Here is an 18,650-nt window from a genome sequence, read left to right on the forward strand (position 1 = left end):
TTCATACAGCAGATGTAGCAGTCATTCTCTGCCCCATACCTTTGTTTAGTGTTCAAAGAGAAGATAAAGGCTTCGTATGTACTTGTGCTGGAGAACACTTGAATAAATGTATTGTTTTTGTGCAAAAAAAAATTCACCATGGGTCTTTCTTCTTTTTTTTAAATGTATTGATATCTTGTAAAATGTATCTTTTGACGTTACACTAAGAAAATATATTTCAGATGTTCAGCATCAGAATCACGCCAGAACCAAATTAAGTGTTAGAGAAATATGTACCATCACCTTTTTTTTTTAAAGTTAGACCATTATCTGGCCAAAAACTGAAACTGACTGTGGCTAATAAATGACAAAGGTACTTTAAAATAATATCAGTGTCACATTACAGTCAAACCAGTAGATGTGTTTAGACTTTTAAGGTGTCCAAGTAAGTAAGGCACAGGCTGTTGGACATGACAGCCAAAGTGATTCAAAAGTATGAATGATTTTTATTAACCAGACATGGCTTCATTGCTTCATTTGCTAGCACTTGAAGACACACAACACATTTTAGTCTTCCATTGTTATTATTTGTCCATTGTGCTAATTAGCTGAGTTTGAGAGTCAGTGATGTATTTATTGCCATATTAATGTGAAAATGGGCAGCTGAAATTGCATGTTATGTCTGTGTCTATGATTGTTATTATTATTGTGTGTCTTCAAGTTTTAGTATATAAACCAATGAAGCAAGCCAAGCTAAAGTGGCATGTCATCACAAAGTACCCAGCATTTTATCAGCTGAGGACTATAATTGGGTCCAATTGGGTCCCCCCCCCCAAGGGGTCCCTGCCCCCCAAAAGAACCCCTGAGATACATGATGCAATATCTAAATCAGTACTTTTGATTTAGTGGGAACTCCTTGTATATGAGGTGATTCCTATTATATTTTCAAGTCATATCTGCTGCAAATATTACTAAGAATGGTTCTGCATTAGTGAATTAATGTTATGATTTTCAGTATTTGTTCATTTGTAACTTAGTCTGTAATTAAGATATAGCCTACTATATCTTAATTATACTGAATAAAATGATAAAAGTATAAATCATAGTATAATTATAATGTTGCATAATTAGGCAATTATAAGCTTGTGACTGTCAGCAGCCCGTGAACATTGATATTCAGCTCCAGTTTCCATGCTCCTCCAGCAGAGGATCTCTCAGTGTCTTGGCACCTGAGTTCACTATGACTCACTGCTTTAAATACAGGTGACAGCCTGCAGCTCCCCTTTGATCACATTAAACCTGAACATGTTGCCATTCTCCAGCTTCTAATTCAGCCACCAATCAGAGCTGATGAGTCGCCTGCAGTTACACTTTCTGCTAGTACCATATTCTTGCTTGCGATAGAATTTCTTTTTCTTTCCCCCCTTTACCTCATTTATAGCTGTGGCAGATGAAGCTGAAGTCGTTGAAAGATAACGCACAAAAGGTAAACGAGCTACTTATACCTCAAGGTGAACCTCATAAAGATACATAATCCTTTAAATCCGTTACATTAGTACTAACTATGAATCCTAAGGGTACTTCAATCAGCCTTGCTGTACTGCTGTCTTCATAATCACCCTCTTGATCTGGTAGTGGTACGGCCTCCTCAGAGTGAACACGCCCTAAGTCCAAATTAATTGGGTGCTTGGGCAACCAAGCCTTCACTGAACGCTGCTGATTGGAGCGTCACACAGTCGCACGGCCTGGATGCTGCGAGCTGCGTCAAGTTAATCACAGAAACACCGGAAGTGTGCTGATTTTCCTACAAAATAAAATATAGTAGCTATACCATCATAGTTAGTTATAGCGTTTCGATATAGGTGCTGATATAAATTACACTGATCGTATAATTTAGGTAATTTTCATTGAGTTATTTTATGCAAAGACAATATTAGTGCAGTTATTGGTTAGTTATAACTCAAGAGTTTTTTGTGAATCAGTGACAAAAATAAATAAATAAAATAAACAAATATTGTTATTGAAAAATAATAAAGAAAGAATTACCTCAAATTATTGTCTTCCATCATATGTATCTAAAAATTACTAGATACAATGATTTTTTTATTTATTTGATAACATTTGATTTAAAGCTATAAAACATGAGCTGCTCTAAAATATATTCTAACACATTTTTAACATCAATAAGTTGTAGAAAACTCCCTTTCTTTCTTTCTTTCTTTATTGAGCTTGATGTTAGGTAGCAGCCGATCAATTATATACAAATCATGATGAAAATCTACTCTATATTCGCATTACTTTACTAGAAGTTGCATTGGGCTCAACAACTGTTTTATTTTGAAAGTCACAATAAGAAGTCTTGCTTGCATGTCATTGCTGACTTCACGGTGATGATGATGCCCCTGATGGTCCCGGACCGGCCAGGAAGGTATCCATCTGGTGTGTGTGTATATCTCCTTGGGAAGTGCCATCCACGGATTGTGTTGAATTGTGTTGAGAAAGTATCCAGTGATCCGAGTGGAGCAGCAGCAGGCCCATAGAGGAGGTATGTGGTCCACGTCGTCAGAATTATTAGGTCTGCTAGGCTGCAGTGACTGTGTCTGGGGTGCAAATCCTCTCCTGGAGCACGGAGACTTTGTTTCCATGCCCCTTGGCTACACGTCTGGTCCCTACCTGGTGTTTCTCCCATCCTCCCCGTGATCTATACACACCCTACAAGTGCAGCTGCATCCGTTCACCGTGCATGAGGGCAGTGTGATGATAATGTGAGGCCACTTAGATAGCAGACTGGTGCTCATTGTGGAAGAGGAGAGGAGGGCGGACTGAGAGTTAAGAGGACGCTTTTCTAGGTCGGTAATGAACGCTGTGAAGCCGATCATGCCGGATGGAGACCGGTTTCTTTGTGTCAAGTCGCACAAGTGGAAGTGTCATCATTTCACTGTGTTCACAGCTAATCAGCAAAATTGCCATATTTATTGGAATAATCATTGTGGCTGGCGCCAATTTAAAAGCACGTTTGGTTTTTACGAGGGACTTATTACATTTATTTTATGGACGAACAAGAAAAATATCAAATAAAGAGCATTTGAGCAATGTAGCCACGAAAGAAGCCTTGCGTTATAAGTTTGTAATTACCTTTATTTTATATTAAAGATTTAGTGTATCCTTATTTATCGTGCAGTGATTTCATGCAACTCAAGCTCCTATGTTTAATAATAACTAACCGCCGACAACTTCCGTACTGGTAACTGAGCTATAGGCCTCCTGATATAGTAATGACTTTATTATGCCTGTAGCTGTCCCCTCAGGCTTTAGGAGGGTAAAAAAGCACCTGTGAGTATCAATAGATGTACATGTAATAATGGGATATCCATCACATTATCAGCTATCAGATGTGGATGTGTAAGGAGTCCATGCCTTGCAGTAAAGTTGCCGCACCCTCATACGCACGCATCCTGCATGCACACATGTACGCAAGCACGCAAGGATGGAAACACACTCACACACTACATCACACCATTAATACAGTGGTGTGGAGGGAAGGGAGGGTGTAGGTCTTAGAGACTGCTTCTTTGTCACCGATGAGCCGTTAATTACTGACAGTAATTATATCTGTGCTACCCAACAGCTGATTTAAAGAAAATATTGTGTGTGTTTATTTATGACTTTTATGAGTTAAAACGTGTTTAGGACAGAGCAGATAAGAGTAGAGGGGCCTTTAGGACCAAGAGGCCTCGGACAGCCTTACTCAATAAAATTGTCTTGGGAGTAATAATTTGTTACTTACTATAAATTAATTTAATTTTACATGAGAAATACCTAAAACCTTTGGAAGTTTTCATACTGCCTGGAATAAAACTGTGGATTGGTCCAAAAATAACCTGATTTACATGTAAAACTGGAGTTAGCTGTTAAAATATGAGGGCTTGCTACACCATCCAGTTCACATGTGTGTGTATTTTTATCACAGCATTCACACCTGTGAGCAGTTAAAATCTAGAGGTGACTATTTCAGATGATAACATGATTTTAGATAATGTAAGTGGAAAATGTGTACGTACCAACCATCAGTTTAGGAAATGGAGTAGAGGCAATCGAAACCATTCTCAGTTTAAGCTAAACATATTTTTACATGTTTAGCGTAGATTCTTGTAATACAGTGAGTGTAAGCAGTGTTATGCTCCTTCGGTCCTTTCAAAAATAATAGTCCCATTGACCCTTGCTTGCCCTATTGTGACCCTTAACTGGACGCAGCTTCTTTCTATTTATTATGACGCCTCTGCACACTGAGCTGTCAGGTCTCAGGCAGTGACTGACACAGCCTACTCAGCCTTGTAGCTGATGTCAGTCACAGTGTGACAGACTGGTCCCAGAGCAGCATTACTGATCCTTCTCTCTCCTTTGTCATCTTATTCTACTGTAAAAATGAGGTACTGTAAACAGATTTTTTTCATAGAAATACTGCAGATTCCTTTGTCAGGTGGTTATAACTTTTCTTCTGTTTTGATGTACACTGTGGTTGCTTTGAATCAGATTGCCACCCTTTAGTATCTACAAAAAGCAAAAAGTATTCAGCTGTATGTTTCCCTCTTCCTCGCAGATCAATAGCCATGTCTTCCAGCTCAGCGATGGTGCGGATCCTTATAAAGGGTGGCAAAGTGGTGAATGATGACTGTACCCAGGAGGCTGACGTTTACATCGAGAACGGCATCGTCCAGCAGGTGGGGAAGGAGCTGATGATCCCAGGTGGGGCTAAAGTGATTGATGCCTCAGGGAAACTGGTGCTTCCTGGGGGCATCGACACTAGTGTCCACCTGGAGGAGAGCTTCATGAATGCCACCACAGTAGATGACTTCTACAGCGGTACCAAGGTAACAGTCTTTTCATATTGTCCCAAATTTAGAGAAGCAAAAGAGCAAACTTCATGTTTTATCACCTTTGTCACAACAGGAAAGATTAAGATTCAGAGACCATTGAATTATTGAAAAAAGGCTTTTTACTGATGTTAATTTTAGCCACACTGTCAGTAATGCATCATTATTCTGTTTTGATGCTTCTTAATATTTGGAGATCAAATATTTAGGTTATTTTAGGCAGGAATACTTTTGCTGTCAAAGTTAGAACTAAGAAGTCAGACCTCAGACACAAATTTATAGGTCACTCCTCCTTCCCTTAAGAGAGCCAGAAGTAATATATCTATTACTTTGCAAATAAGCAGAGCACAGAAATTACGTCAAAAACTGGCACATAAAATAGTAACGAAGCATTTAATTTTAAGATCTAGCTGCAAGCAGAAAAAGCAGACAAACCAGCGGTACTAACATTAACAATAGCTGTTACTAAGGATATAAGAAGCATTTATAAAAATAAATGTCACTGGGTTGCATCCAGAGTTTATTTCTCCAAAATTAGACAAAGGTGTTTTGGCAATTTTGCTCTTGGCAAGGGTGAATGTTGGAGGCTGATATAACCGGGATACCCCACTTTGCTTCAGGGCACTGTGATGACTCATCACTCTGTAGTACTTTCAGCTTTCTAAGAGGTGACGGATGCTGGGAGCGAACCGGCCGGTAGATGCTGGTGACAGACACAATTCTTTGCTGCTTTCCATCTCCGCCAGTCATTCCTCTTCTCTGTCTCTCTCCTGGCCCCTCCCTGCCTGCTCCAGTATAAGTCCAGAGAAAAATGCAGATCAGTATCTGTTTCCATGGATACCGGGGTGCTGCTGCAAAGATTGCCGCAAAGCCTTTTCACTCACGCTATTGTGCTTGGAGACAATGGTTCCCAGACCCACGCCCCCCTAACACCCGTACTCCGTGCACGCCACTCGAGTCTCTAGGGTCAGCTGACAGATGCTCAGTGACGCATGCGCTTATACACAAAACACTTGTTTGGGTTATTAAGATTTTCCTTAACTTGTGTCTGAAACATCTAAATCTGCTCGTAGGAGGTTAAAAAGTAAGAAGTGCTGATGCTGTAAAGAAATGATATAGTTTGTAGGTTTTAAAAAAACATGATTACACTGTAAGGAGCACTCAATCCTGTGCTTTAACTGCTGAAGGATTTATATTTCCATCAGCAAGAATGTAAAGATAACCATTAGCATTAATGGTAATTGAAGCTATCACTTTTATGCTTGGACTCGGGGCTGTGCTGATTAGTAGGTTAAAGTTGTTTTAGTAGTTCATAAATTCTAGCACAAAATAGCACAAAATGGATTGCTTCATAAATCAATCCATTTTGTGCTATTTAATCATTTTTAAAGAAGCAAATGATTAAGTTTAAGGATTTAATTTAAGGTCGTGTCATATAGTCTCAAATTATTTAAGTCTTAAATTGCAGCTGACGATTCTAAACAAACTGAATAACAGCTTTTAAACTGAAACATCTCAGTGAAAAAAATCAACTATTATAGCAAATGAAAGAATGGCAGAGCAGGAAATACACCACATGTTTTTTGCAAATTATTTGACAGAATTAAATTAGACATTATAAGTGACTTCAGAGCTACTTTTTGTTGTTTTTCCAGGCTGCTTTGGCTGGTGGCACCACCATGGTGATCGGACATGTTCTCCCTGAGAGGAACGAATCTTTGCTGGAAGCCTACGAAAAGTGCCGCAACTCAGCCGACTCCAAGGCCTGCTGTGATTACGCTCTGCACATTGGGGTTACTTGGTGGGGACCCAAGGTACTGGAACACTGTCGCTCTATGTCATTGTAATACGTTTCGCCTCCACGAACACTTCTTCTAAAGTAAAAACTCAACTTTGTGACTTAAATTATTATAAATGACCAGTGTGTATAAAGTATTGCAATGGGTTTCTAAGCCCCCCCAAATGCAATATTAGAAACAGTTAGCAGCATTTTTCACATTTCCTTTCTCACAAAGTACCAGAATCTATTCGAAATACCTGGAATATGTTTTAAAATCCTTGTTAAATTTGACTAACTTTGTAATAATGAACTTGATGATCTTTAGCTGCTAATATGTCAAAGTACAAATATATGCAAGAGACTTGTTATTTTTAGAGGACCTGTTATGCTAATTTCCAGCTTCTTATTTTAATTCTAGTGTTCTGCTATGATAGCTTTGAATTTACAGCTCAGATTAATCCTTATTTATATTTTGCTTGCTCATGAACGTCTGAGTTCATCTTTTGTCAGAAACGAGCTGTTTTCGCTCCCTTACCCCACCCTTTAAGACGACTTCTTTTGATCTGGTTGCCCCTTTACAACCAGTGGGTGGGGCTGTTGTGCTCATAGCTAGCTGTGTGCCTGAGATGATAATGCTGACCTCATTCTTTGAATCTTTAGCCATGTTTAATATGAGCCTCCACCACTACAGGACAGTCAAGGTAAAAAGAAAGATCATCATTTGCCAATTCTAAGGTTTTACACATCAACACAAAAAAACAAACCCCATAAAAACAAAATCAGGCCCTTAGCAGGCATTAAAATGAGGTAACTGTAATCTACAATATATTACACATTACACTGTGTCATTATTTATTATATCCTTTGTATTATATTTGACAATAATAAGGAAAAGCATAACAGATCCTCTTTAAAATAACTATTTTTGCATTCTCCTTAAATCAGGCTGGATTTCATAACTGACTTAAATTAACAAGTAAGAAATGACCCATATTTGCTTTATGACTTCATAGTTGTTAAAAACAATACTGGAACAAACTATTTAATTCAAAAATACCAAACTTTTTTTGTAAAGATAAGAAATCCACTTTGATCCCACCTACTTACAAGAATAAATACTGTAACTCAAATAACGGCATTACACTCACTCAAATTAACTACTTCAGTTTAACCTTTTTTTTCTGGATAAGGATATTTTGGAGATTGAGGCCACATTTGAGCTTGTGTCATTGTTCCCCTTGTACAGGTTCGAGCTGAGATGGAGAAGCTGGTAAGAGACAAAGGAGTGAACTCCTTTCAGATGTTCATGGCGTATAAGGACATGTTCATGCTGCGGGACAGTGAACTCTTCCAGGTCCTGCAGCACTGTAAGGACATTGGAGCCATAGCGAGGGTCCACGCTGAGAATGGGGAACTTGTGTCAGAGGTAAGGGATTTACTGGGAATTACAGTGTGTGTACGCAAATGAAAATATTGTTAAAGTTATTTAATTACATTTTCTATATATTTAAAAAAAAAAACATTATTACTTTTTTTGTCAGGGTGCCAAGGAGGCATTGGATCTTGGCATTAGTGGCCCAGAAGGTATTGAAATCAGCAGGCCTGAAGAGGTATAAACATTTATAATTATAACTCTTAATGATATCCAAACTCTGGTCAAGGATATGAGATATTTTTTCTATGATTGAATAAATTCCTTGCTTTGATTTACTGTGATTTCCTTGCAGTTGGAAGCAGAAGCAACCCACAGGGCGATTACCATCGCCAACAGGGTGAGTAGGATGTCAGAAAAAATGCAGTATAGAAATCAAAATAAGGTCATTATAAACTCTAGGGATGTTAAACATAAAACATTTTAATCACCAATCTTAGCACTGCTAACACTGCAATTTAACTCCAATGATTAATCTGCACAGAGCTGTTTTTGTTGGACAAAGATTGTCTTTGTGCACAACCGCAGTTGATTTTAAACCAACAATCAGGATGTGATTAAATTAAAGGGCAGACTTTAGGCTTTAATTTAAGGACTCTAACAAAACTATTACATTAGTTGTTTAGCAACCATTTTCATACACGGTGCCCCATTTTCAGAGGCTGAAATCTAACTGGATGGTTGACTGACAAGCAGTTTAAGTAGGGATTTTTTCCCGGAAAAAATCCCTACTTATTTTTAAAATCTGACACTTTCTTGGAAATAATGAATGCGCGGGCCAGCTCAGGAACACCTAAAAGCCTGAAACACCACAAAAGACAGCTAAAGTGGATGATTGCACTGTTCTTTTCTTGGTTAAAAAAACAACAGCCCTTCAAAACATCTAGCCAAGTCAACAACACTCTGGAGGAGGTAGGCGTATCGTTGCCAAAGTCTGCAATCAAGAGACGCCTTTATGAATATAAATACACCGAAGCTTTAAAACAGGGTGCAAACCACTGCTTACACCCAGGAACAGGAAGGTCAGATTAGACTTTGCCATAAAACATCTCAAAGAGCCTGTATAGCTCTAAAAAACACAGATTTAGCAGATAAAACTCTAAATTAACTTGTACTAGAACGATGTAAGCGAAAAGTATGTAGAAATGATTTTCATCCATGTAGTTTGTCCAATTACTGTACTTTTGAGACTTTGAAAATAAGGATCTATGAATAAAAATAACTGTACTTCTTCAACAGTTAATGCTGCTTTTGTATTAAAAAGTCTGTACAAGCACTTGTGGACCTAACTATATAACCTTTTTGTTTTCTGTTAGGCCCACTGCCCAATTTATCTTGTGAATGTCTCCAGTATGTCTGCTGGAGATGTAGTGGCTACAGCCAAGATGCAAGGTGAGGCTCTTTATCTTTTATATTTAGTGTTACTATCTTTGAAGCAAGTGATGTGCATTAAGGGAATGTATTTCTTTGATGAGATTTGGTCTACTGTTACTTAAATATCTGCTTTGATGATCCTAAAGTCAACTGAAAATCAGTGTTTGCTTGTCTTTTAAGCTCCTTGCACTATTATTCTAGCTAATATATGTCCTTATTGAAATGTCTGACCACAGGCAAGGTGGTCCACGGAGAAACAACAACTGCCCACACTGTCCTGAACGGTATGCAGTACTATCATCAGGACTGGTCTCATGCAGCTGCCCATGTGACTGTGCCTCCTCTCCGCCTGGACCCCAATACTCCAAATTTTCTAATGAGCCTGCTTGGAAAGTGAGAAAAAAATACTATAACATCTGTCGTTAAGTTTAATTTAATATGAATGTTTCTTGTTTCTTCCGCTGATTAAATAATTAATAATAAATATGACTTCCTTTGTCCTGCTTCAGCGACACTCTAAATGTTGTGGGGTCTGACCATCGTCCATTCACCGTCAAACAGAAAGCCATGGGCAAGGATGATTTCACAAAGATCCCTCATGGGCTTCCTGGCATTCAGGACCGTATGAGCGTCATCTGGGAGAAAGGGGTGGTATGTGTGGCTCTTTTGTTCCTGTGTGGCTGTCAGAGAACTTTCACAAATAGGACATCTGTTTTGGTGGTTATGAACAAACAGACAGAACGGGCAGAAGAGACACAAAAACATCTTGGTCTCCTTTTACTGGGTCAAATGATTTAGTAGCAGTTTGTGTTTTGTGTTTATCCCTAGTATTAGAAATGGATTCAAATGTGTGTGCGTGTTCTCATTTTCAGATTGGAGGTAAAATGGATGAGAATCGCTTTGTAGCAGTCACAAGCTCAAATGCAGCCAAGATCTACAACCTCTACCCGAGAAAAGGCAGGATCATCCCAGGAGCAGATGCTGATGTGGTGGTCTGGGACCCAGAGGGATCCAAGTATGAAACTCAATCCATCCATTTATCGACCGGCTTGTCTCAGTGCAGCTTTTATATCAAAGCTGTAAGGCTGATCCAGCGTTTTCTTTGCTAAACTGGGTCACTTCTGGCTTTCAATCTCTGCCTACAGGGTCATTTCTGTGGAAAACCAGGTGCAGGGAGGTGATATTAACCCGTATGAAGGTCTGCGCTGCCACGGTGTACCGATTGTCACCATCAGCCGTGGACGTCTGGTCTACGAAAATGGCATGTTCACGTGTGCCGAGGGCTCCGGAAAGTTTTGCCCACTGAGGACTTTCCCGGATTATCTCTACAAGAAGATGGTTCAGAGAGAAAAGGTATCAGCCTGACCTGAAATACACTTACAAAGCATTGGTTTATAAACTTAAATTTTATAATAGGATGATACGGCACAGTTGTTTCATGTATTTTTCTCTATCACCGGTGCCGCACTCCCTACTGTAATGATTGAACTTCCCATTCGTTATAAAAAAAAAAATAGGATAATTGACAAAGCAGTACTAAAAAGGCAAATATCATAGAAAAGGTTGAAGGTTGGTTAAAAATAAACCAGAGCTGCACTAATTTAAGTTAATTATATCATAATTTAGAAACATGTATTTTTCACACTATATTTCTCCTTAGTTATATGTATAATTGTAGTTTATTGTGATTTCATGTCTCATCCTCCATAGTGGAACTACAAAAGATGGAAAGCTAGAATATCAAAAACGAATTTGTATATTTAACCAGAGTTGGCCAAATAGCTCTTAATCAATTGGGATGTTCTGTGAGAGGGAAAATGTTAGAGATTGTTGGAGCTTCCACTACAAAGCTCAGTGTTTCCCACTGATTAATCTTGATTCTGGAGGTGTAGTTAGCATCTAAGAAATTTTGCAGTGGGGTTGAGAAATATACTCAGTTGCTAAAACATGCATTGCTTTCAGTGCCCCCTGGTGGAACATAAAGCCCCTGCTAGGGGACAGCAAGGGGAGTTTGCTGATCCTATCATCTTCATATTTTTTCCTTAAAAAAAAAATTAAAAAAAATATCTCAATAATTGATAAGAATTCTTGGATCAGGGTGTGTGAACTTCGTTAGATTCAGACAAGATTAGAGGATTTGAAGACTGTAATGAGATTAATTTAGAATGTCAATAAATATGTGCTACTTCAACTTACGTTCTCTACATTTTTACAGGAAGCCTGCAGCGTAGTTTGTTGAAAGTATTGTTTTTAAGGAATACTTATTGCTATATGTTTCTGCCAGTGCCAGGCGGTGAAAGCTGTGGAGCGGGAACCCTACACAGGTGAAGTTGTTGCCGTGGCAAATTCTGGAAAAAGAGACACCGGCTCTTCAGATCTGGACACTCCAACACGCCCCTGCACCCGGCATGGGGGCATGAGGGACCTCCATGAGTCCAGCTTCAGCCTGTCTGGTGAGGACCAGCTGATTCATACACATGGCATTGTGAATTTTATAATTATGTTATAGATACACAAAAGGAGGAATTTCCATGTTAATGGAAGCTACGGGACACTGGTAGCTTGTGATTTGCTGGCGCTGCTGCTGGTTTTATAAAATGTCTAATGACTGGCCTGATGAGGGCGCTATAGTCAAAGTAACTTTGAATAACAGCACTTTTAAGTCAGCTGAAGACTATAGTTGTCCCATGTTTGGGATCAAACTTGTTTGTTTAGGCCTGCATAATCAGAGCAGTACTTACTGGCAAGCTGCTGAGGTAGAAATGACGAATGACAGGCAGCAAAAAGTCTCAGTAGAAACAGAGTAAAGGTTTCTGACAGAATCTCACCTGCTTCCAGGGTGCATGCTGAAGAACACGTCTGAAAAGGTTAAAACTCCAATAATGATTCTAACTGTGGCAACAAGTGTTGCTTTACGCCTGGGAAGTCACTTCACCTGGGAAGATAATAATTGGAGTGTAGTTATAGTGAACATTTATGCTGAAGGAATCCTTGTATTTGTACCTTACATCAAATTACTTACCAATAGTTTTATCAAAACCATAAATGCTTTGATTAAATGGAAAGCAAACAAACACTTCCATCCTTTTAGTTATGCTCCATTTCCTAAATCTCCCCAGAACTTAACATAAGCTCTTTAGAGAAGCCTTTACTGTACTACTGCAAAGTATGACTGAGCTTCAAGTAAGTTCTTCAAGGCAATAGCAGTTGTTTGTTTTTCGTTGCCTAATCCAACGTGATCTTGTCCCCGGTTGCTCCAGGTGCTCAAATCGATGACAACATTCCAAAGAGATCCTCAGCGAGGATCCTTGCTCCTCCTGGTGGAAGATCCAGCGGGATCTGGTAACCAGTCAGAATGCTGCTACGTAAAGCAGAAGAATGATATTCGAGGAAAATGTATGGCCAAGCAAGAAGACTTGTTTTACTTTAGAACATGTGTGGAGTAACGGAGTCATGTTTTCATTTTGAACTCAGTGCTGTTATTTAGAATTGTAAAATTGTATGACGTGGCTGTAATTATACTGCAATACGGCCAGGGAAAAATGTTTGCTAAGTGGTTATTGCTACCAAATTCCAGTGAAATGTTAACCAAATATAAGCAGCAGATATAAATTGAGTTGCAGTTGAGTTACTTTGGTTATTGGATTCTGGTAGGGGAAAATGTTGAGTCTTATTAACAGTTTTAGAAATATGAAGGTGAGTCAAGGTTTTTATGATGCGATTGTGTTACCCTCACTGTAAAATACGATTTTGCACTTGTATCATGTACTATTTAGATGCCTTTTTACATGATTTCAGGTCACAAGTGTCACAAAATGTCTTTTTACTCAGAGCCACGATGAATGAAATGTGACAAATTCCTACAAGGATGTCGACGTGACATTAAAAAATGTCAGTTGTGAAAGGAAGAGTTGCTATTGATCAAATGATGAGGAATATCATAATTCAAGCTTACTGTTTTTTGTTATCATTTTTTTATATTGCATTATTTGTTATGTTCTTTTGATGCTACTATGTTGGAATGATTACACAATAAGAACATGAAGTCTTTGCTCACTGGTTCATCAGGTTCAACAGCCTTATAGCAGAATAGACTTCTGTTCCACCTCCACCAAATGTGAATGAAGCTATGCTGTAGTACTGTGCATGTTAGCATAGTTAGAAGAACTTTAACAAGCACTGATACTAAACATGTTAGCATCTTTTCTGATCATATTTATTTCCACAGAGCAAACATCTCACCCAAATGGCCTTTTTCTCACCTGAGAACACATCATCCTGTACCACTGGTGCACTTTTAAACAACTTAACAACTTTGGTTCACTGTGGTCAGGGGGTTATCGGTCATCTGACTGACACGTCTAATGTAGCACACCACTGTGAAGCACATACAGTGCTCAACAAACCTATTAGACCACCACACAGTGTGAGTTACCACCGCTGCCCCAAATTAACTCCTGAACTTTCAAATGTACTTTTACAAAAAAAGAGATGAAATAGTTAAACACATGATCATTTTTGATTCAGATGCCAAATTACAGCTATTTACTTACATTCCTCAGTAGAAACATTTATTTTAGTGGTTGAATGTTGTGCTTGAATAATTTCTGACCCAAATTTGTGCCTGCTCAAAATTTGGGTATAAAAAAGTATATTTTACTTGCCTAACAAACAATATAATTTTAGTTTTTAGTAAGTTTTTGACAGATTTATAAAATATTTGTGTTTTCTTCTTTTTATGACAGGTGGTCTGATAAAATTTGTTAAGCTCTGTATAGAAGCGGTGAAGGGATCCACTTTAGTGTTCATAAAGTTGAAATCTTCAGAGGATCAAATGCCTTCTTATGACACTGAAAGTTTGTATGTTTGTTTAGCAACTACAGAAAAGCACTGATACTTTTTCAAGTTCTCTAATACTGTATTTTTACTGTTCATTTTGTAGTTACTACTCGTGAATATTTGTCTCGGCAACCGATTCTCTCTCTTTTTTTGTATTTTGATCATGCATTCAGGATTTAGCTCATTTTAGAATCAGTTATGTTCACAAGATCTTCATGCATGTTCTAGTAAAACTCCTCCATCACTGTTTCTTTTTGGACAGAGTTCACATTTTGCTCCAGTGCATTATGCTGTGTCTTTTCCCCACCTAACGTACACTGGTGCTGAACAATGTGTCGACACATTGAATCCTTTTATCTCCTTTTTTCGCCCCTTGGAGCTCTCTATCACATGATGTGAGTGCAAATAAACAACAATGAAATCAAATCCTGTGTCTGATTCCTGGCTATACTCAATATACTGCACATTCTTTCACAGGAAAATTACAATTTTATCCAGTTTTATGCTTTTACATTACATTTTTCATACTTCTCTATATTTCGCAGACATTTGCCATTGCTAGTAACTCTTTTGGCTTGTTAGGCTCCTTCGTCACATTCACCAATAACAATTTTCACTTAATAGGGCAAATGTAAATAACTGAAAACAGATGGCATATATAAATAGACAAAACATATAAGAGTGCTTTTCTTCTTTTTCAAAAAGGGTCTGACCACTTGATTGGAAACTGTCAAACTAAATTAAATTTATACTGTAGATATAATAGATACAGATCACAACTAAAATACTGGACCCAGCAGTATTAACAGCAGTTTGCACATTAAATCAACCCATAGAAATTCTAAAACAGTTCTTTTGTAAAAAATGATCACTCCACTTTGTCCTTCGTTCACATATCTTATCCAGCAGCAGATAAAACAGCAACATGTGAAGCCTGACTCCACAAAAACCTTAGTCACTCGCAGGCCTAAGATCCAACCAGACACATCATGTGTCTCTTAGCTGGAACAGGCCAAAGTCCTATTTATAATGAACCTTTAAACAGCATGGAGTCGGGCGCACGCGCAGTAGAGGCTGAATTGTTGCAGCCCCAGACAGGGCGGCCCGTTACCAAGCACTGCACCGCGCAGGGTCTGACAACGACGACAGCAACGGGCATTGACATAAGGAATACTGCCAGCGTGATAACAACACAGACGCTCCTGAATACAGTGAGTATCGCCGCATTTACGCCTGCCGACCCACCCCGCCTCTTAAATCTCTCCTTTTCTGCGCGTAAAGGGGTTTAACGGGGAGCTGTGCTTTATTCCCATGCAGCGAGGATATTTCCCGTGTGCTGACAGTCCTGAGGTATTCGGGGAGGCCTGTAGAGGGGGCCGCTATGAGAGCAGCACCCAGCGTTGCGGCTTTTTAACCAAGAGCACCCAGCAAACGAGCACATTTATTGTTCTCAGCTCGGGTTGAAATGTCAGACCCCCGCCCATTTGCTCTTGCTTGACTTTCAGCGGTTTGCGCTCAGGATTTTATTTATTTATTTTTTGCTTGCAGTAATTATGGGAGCTTTTTCCAAGGCCCGATAGATTTTTGGAGAATAGATAGACTTCCCTTCGTGCCCCTTATTTAATAAATGTACGCCCACTGCGTGGTCCTTTGCTGCTCATGTAGCTGAAACATTGTGATTTTTCATCATCCTGGCCTAGTAGTGCTCGTTGGGTTAGACGCTACAGCCATGCAATTTCAGTATAGCCAGTGGCCCGTGGGAGAATGCGTTGCTGAAGGTGCATTCACAATAGAAGTGTTATCATCAGAAATCACAGCACGATTCAGCATCAAACTAAAAACTGACAGACGTGGTTTCATTAGTCTTTGGCTGTCAGGTGCAGACAGAGCGGCGTGTGACCTTAAAAAGCATCATTTAAAGTCGCCACGTTTGCCCGTGTTAATATGCATATTGGTGCAGGAAAGGTCTGAGGTGTTACAAGATCATTTGGACATGACACCGCATTAACAGGCAAGCAAAGTGAGCACAGAGAGGGCTGGAGATGCCAGATGTGTAAAGCTGCTGACAAATACTCCGGATTTTTTTTCTCTGTATAATCAGGGAGGATTATGCTTGAAACACATTTTTAGATTAGAACTGAGAATAAAGATGCTTCAGGGACTCAGTTTATGTCTGAAAGTCAAATTTCCTCCCTAAAAGCTTGATATCCCCATTCTCAGTGGGCTTTACAGCTGCAACAGACTGTGGCCCAGCCCCAGGATTTACAGTCAGACAGGGGGTGAAAAAATAATTCCTAAAAATTGAAGAAACTGCAGTGCAGTTTTGGAATCTGCCTGTATAGATTATAGGGTTTAATATTAACATGGCCCAACGAAGAAATCCAGGTCAGTACAGTAAAAAAAAAAAAAATGGATTCAGTGAAAGTAGTGCAGTGATGTAGATTCACAAGTTAATGAAGTCAGAAGTCAGTTTAACATTTCCTAATTCCAGCTTCTTGAATGTGTTGCTATCTCTTTATGTTTAACCGAGATAAACATTGTTTATATAGCGCCAAATCACAGCAACCCTCGGGTGCTTTGATATTGTAAGTTAAAGACCTTATAATATTAGAGAGAAAACTCCAACAATCAGTTGACACTCTATGAGCAAGTGCTTGGTGACAGTGGGAAGGAAAAACTCCCTTTTAACAGGAAGAAGCCTCTGGCAGGACTAGGATTAGGGAGGAGCAGTTGTAGCTGGTTGGGGGTGAGGGGAAAGATAAAAGAGCAGAGGGAAAAGGAACACATGGAAGAAAGCCACAGTTTAAAAACTAATTAATAATGATTGTTAATTGTTAGTGATAAAAAGCCATAGTGGTGTAGTAGATAATGGCATAATAATCATGTATAGTAGGTTTATATGTTTTGCAGTGTTTGCATGAGAAATAGCACATTGTTTTTAGCAAGTAATTAATTGCAATAATAATCATTATTTAAGGCCTAAATAAGTCCTGTTTCAGTCTTTCAAATCCAATATAAGAAGCTTGGTAAATGTTATGTACAGTAGTTGGTAGCTTGGTTAAGGAGCATGCAGAATGGTTACTTTGCCTAGATTATACTATAAAGACAATCCCTACATTTTTATACTCATACCTTGCACTGACCAATCAGAGAGATTAATCATTGACCAATATTCTTCCTTCAACTTCCATTTAAGGTTTTCAAGTCTTGCTAACAGGAAAATGTAGCTGAGTGGTTGTTTCTCTCTTTTCGACTCAGGGATGGCAGTGAATGTGTACGCAACATCTGTGTCCATTGACAACCTCAGCCGACATGACATGCTGGCGTGGGTCAACGACTCTTTGCATCTCACTTACACCAAGATTGAACAGCTCTGTTCAGGTGAGGCCTGAGGTTATTTTTTCCCCTGAAATAAGCTGCTGAGGTAATTTTGGGGCAACTCTTGACCGAAATAACGAGATCGATTTGTTGTGTCTTTATGTTTTCAAGGAGCGGCGTATTGCCAGTTCATGGACATGTTGTTTCCGGGGTGCATTCTTCTGAAGAAGGTCAAATTTCAAGCCAAGCTGGAGCATGAATTTATACACAACTTCAAAGTTCTTCAGGCAGCTTTTAAACGGATGAGTGTCGACAAAGTCAGAATCACTTTATTATGGTTTTATTATTTATTTCATTCATGATACCTGAGATAATTGATTGTTTTACCTTTCATACTGTTATACGTGTGTGTATCAAGTGGAGCTTTTCAACTATTTCCTGTTTTCATTGTCCAGATAATTCCTGTAGAAAAGCTTGTAAAAGGGAAATTCCAGGACAACTTTGAATTTGTGCAGTGGTTCAAGAAGTTCTTCGACGCCAACTATGACGGCAAGGAGTATGACCCTTTACTAGCCAGACAGGGGCAGGACGTGGCCCCTCCCCCCAATCCAGGTGATCACTTTATCCACAAACCAAAGAGAAACCAAGGTAAAGCCAAACATTTTGCCTTTGCTGCACGGTCTTGCTGAGCTTTGGATGGCTCAAAAGCGCTCCCTGCAAGCAAGTGGTGTGAGCAGCACGATTCACAGAATGACTTCTTTGATCCATCTCACTGCCCAGCATTCGCAAAACCATGACACTTTAGGTACAAGTGAGTCATTGGTAATATTCTAGTAATCGTCACAGTGCCTAGTGGGATGCAGCGTTAGTTTGGCAGAAAATCCACATTTGTTCTGATCGATCATGATCAATAATGCCCAAACACCTGCAGAAATAGCAAATATAGTTATTTCCCCAGTGTCCTGCATCGAGCGACTGATGCAACACTGTTGCAGCTTTGTCTCTATTAAAGCTGGTTTGATAACAACAAATTCTTCCCTTTCTACTAACGAGA

At 39.1% G+C, this 18,650-nt stretch overlaps 2 protein-coding genes across 3 annotated transcripts; both read left to right on the forward strand.

Moving 5' to 3' along the window:
* The first annotated feature begins 2,376 nt into the window (after positions 1-2,376).
* On the forward strand, positions 2,377-13,041 carry LOC120739968 (dihydropyrimidinase-related protein 5-like). 2 transcript variants are annotated; one of them, XM_040041997.1, is made up of 13 exons: positions 2,377-2,524; positions 4,580-4,850; positions 6,509-6,667; positions 7,880-8,059; positions 8,175-8,243; positions 8,361-8,405; positions 9,382-9,457; positions 9,676-9,832; positions 9,949-10,090; positions 10,312-10,454; positions 10,585-10,792; positions 11,724-11,892; positions 12,700-13,041. In XM_040041997.1, exons 2-13 carry the CDS (start codon positions 4,590-4,592, stop codon positions 12,783-12,785), a joined length of 1,695 nt encoding a protein of 564 aa, XP_039897931.1. In that variant the 5' UTR covers positions 2,377-2,524; positions 4,580-4,589; the 3' UTR covers positions 12,786-13,041. The 2 variants fall into 2 exon arrangements, with proteins under 2 accessions (XP_039897931.1, XP_039897930.1); XM_040041996.1 differs by lacking the exon at positions 2,377-2,524 and adding an exon at positions 2,531-4,409.
* Positions 13,042-15,357: 2,316 nt separating this feature from the next.
* On the forward strand, positions 15,358-18,638 carry LOC120739496 (microtubule-associated protein RP/EB family member 3-like). The gene is made up of 4 exons (XM_040041264.1): positions 15,358-15,489; positions 17,537-17,659; positions 17,768-17,913; positions 18,052-18,638. Exons 2-4 carry the CDS (start codon positions 17,539-17,541, stop codon positions 18,283-18,285), a joined length of 501 nt encoding a protein of 166 aa, XP_039897198.1. The 5' UTR covers positions 15,358-15,489; positions 17,537-17,538; the 3' UTR covers positions 18,286-18,638.
* The last annotated feature ends 12 nt before the right edge of the window (positions 18,639-18,650 follow it).

The sequence above is a fragment of the Simochromis diagramma genome, unplaced genomic scaffold (genome assembly GCF_900408965.1).
Source record: "Simochromis diagramma unplaced genomic scaffold, fSimDia1.1 OVJJ01000304.1, whole genome shotgun sequence".
Classification (NCBI taxonomy): Eukaryota; Metazoa; Chordata; class Actinopteri; order Cichliformes; family Cichlidae; genus Simochromis; species Simochromis diagramma.

Bases quoted from the DNA above. Each gene is read 5' to 3' on its own strand.
- LOC120739968 (XM_040041996.1), top strand. The intron at 9,833-9,948 runs GTGAGAAAAAAA...GTCCTGCTTCAG, and splicing joins CTAATGAGCCTGCTTGGAAA to CGACACTCTAAATGTTGTGG. The intron at 10,793-11,723 runs GTATCAGCCTGA...TGTTTCTGCCAG, and splicing joins AGATGGTTCAGAGAGAAAAG to TGCCAGGCGGTGAAAGCTGT.
- LOC120739496 (XM_040041264.1), top strand. From the start codon at position 17,539: ATGGCAGTGAATGTGTACGCAACATCTGTGTCCATTGACAACCTCAGC. The intron at 17,660-17,767 runs GTGAGGCCTGAG...TATGTTTTCAAG, and splicing joins GATTGAACAGCTCTGTTCAG to GAGCGGCGTATTGCCAGTTC. The intron at 17,914-18,051 runs GTCAGAATCACT...TTCATTGTCCAG, and splicing joins AACGGATGAGTGTCGACAAA to ATAATTCCTGTAGAAAAGCT.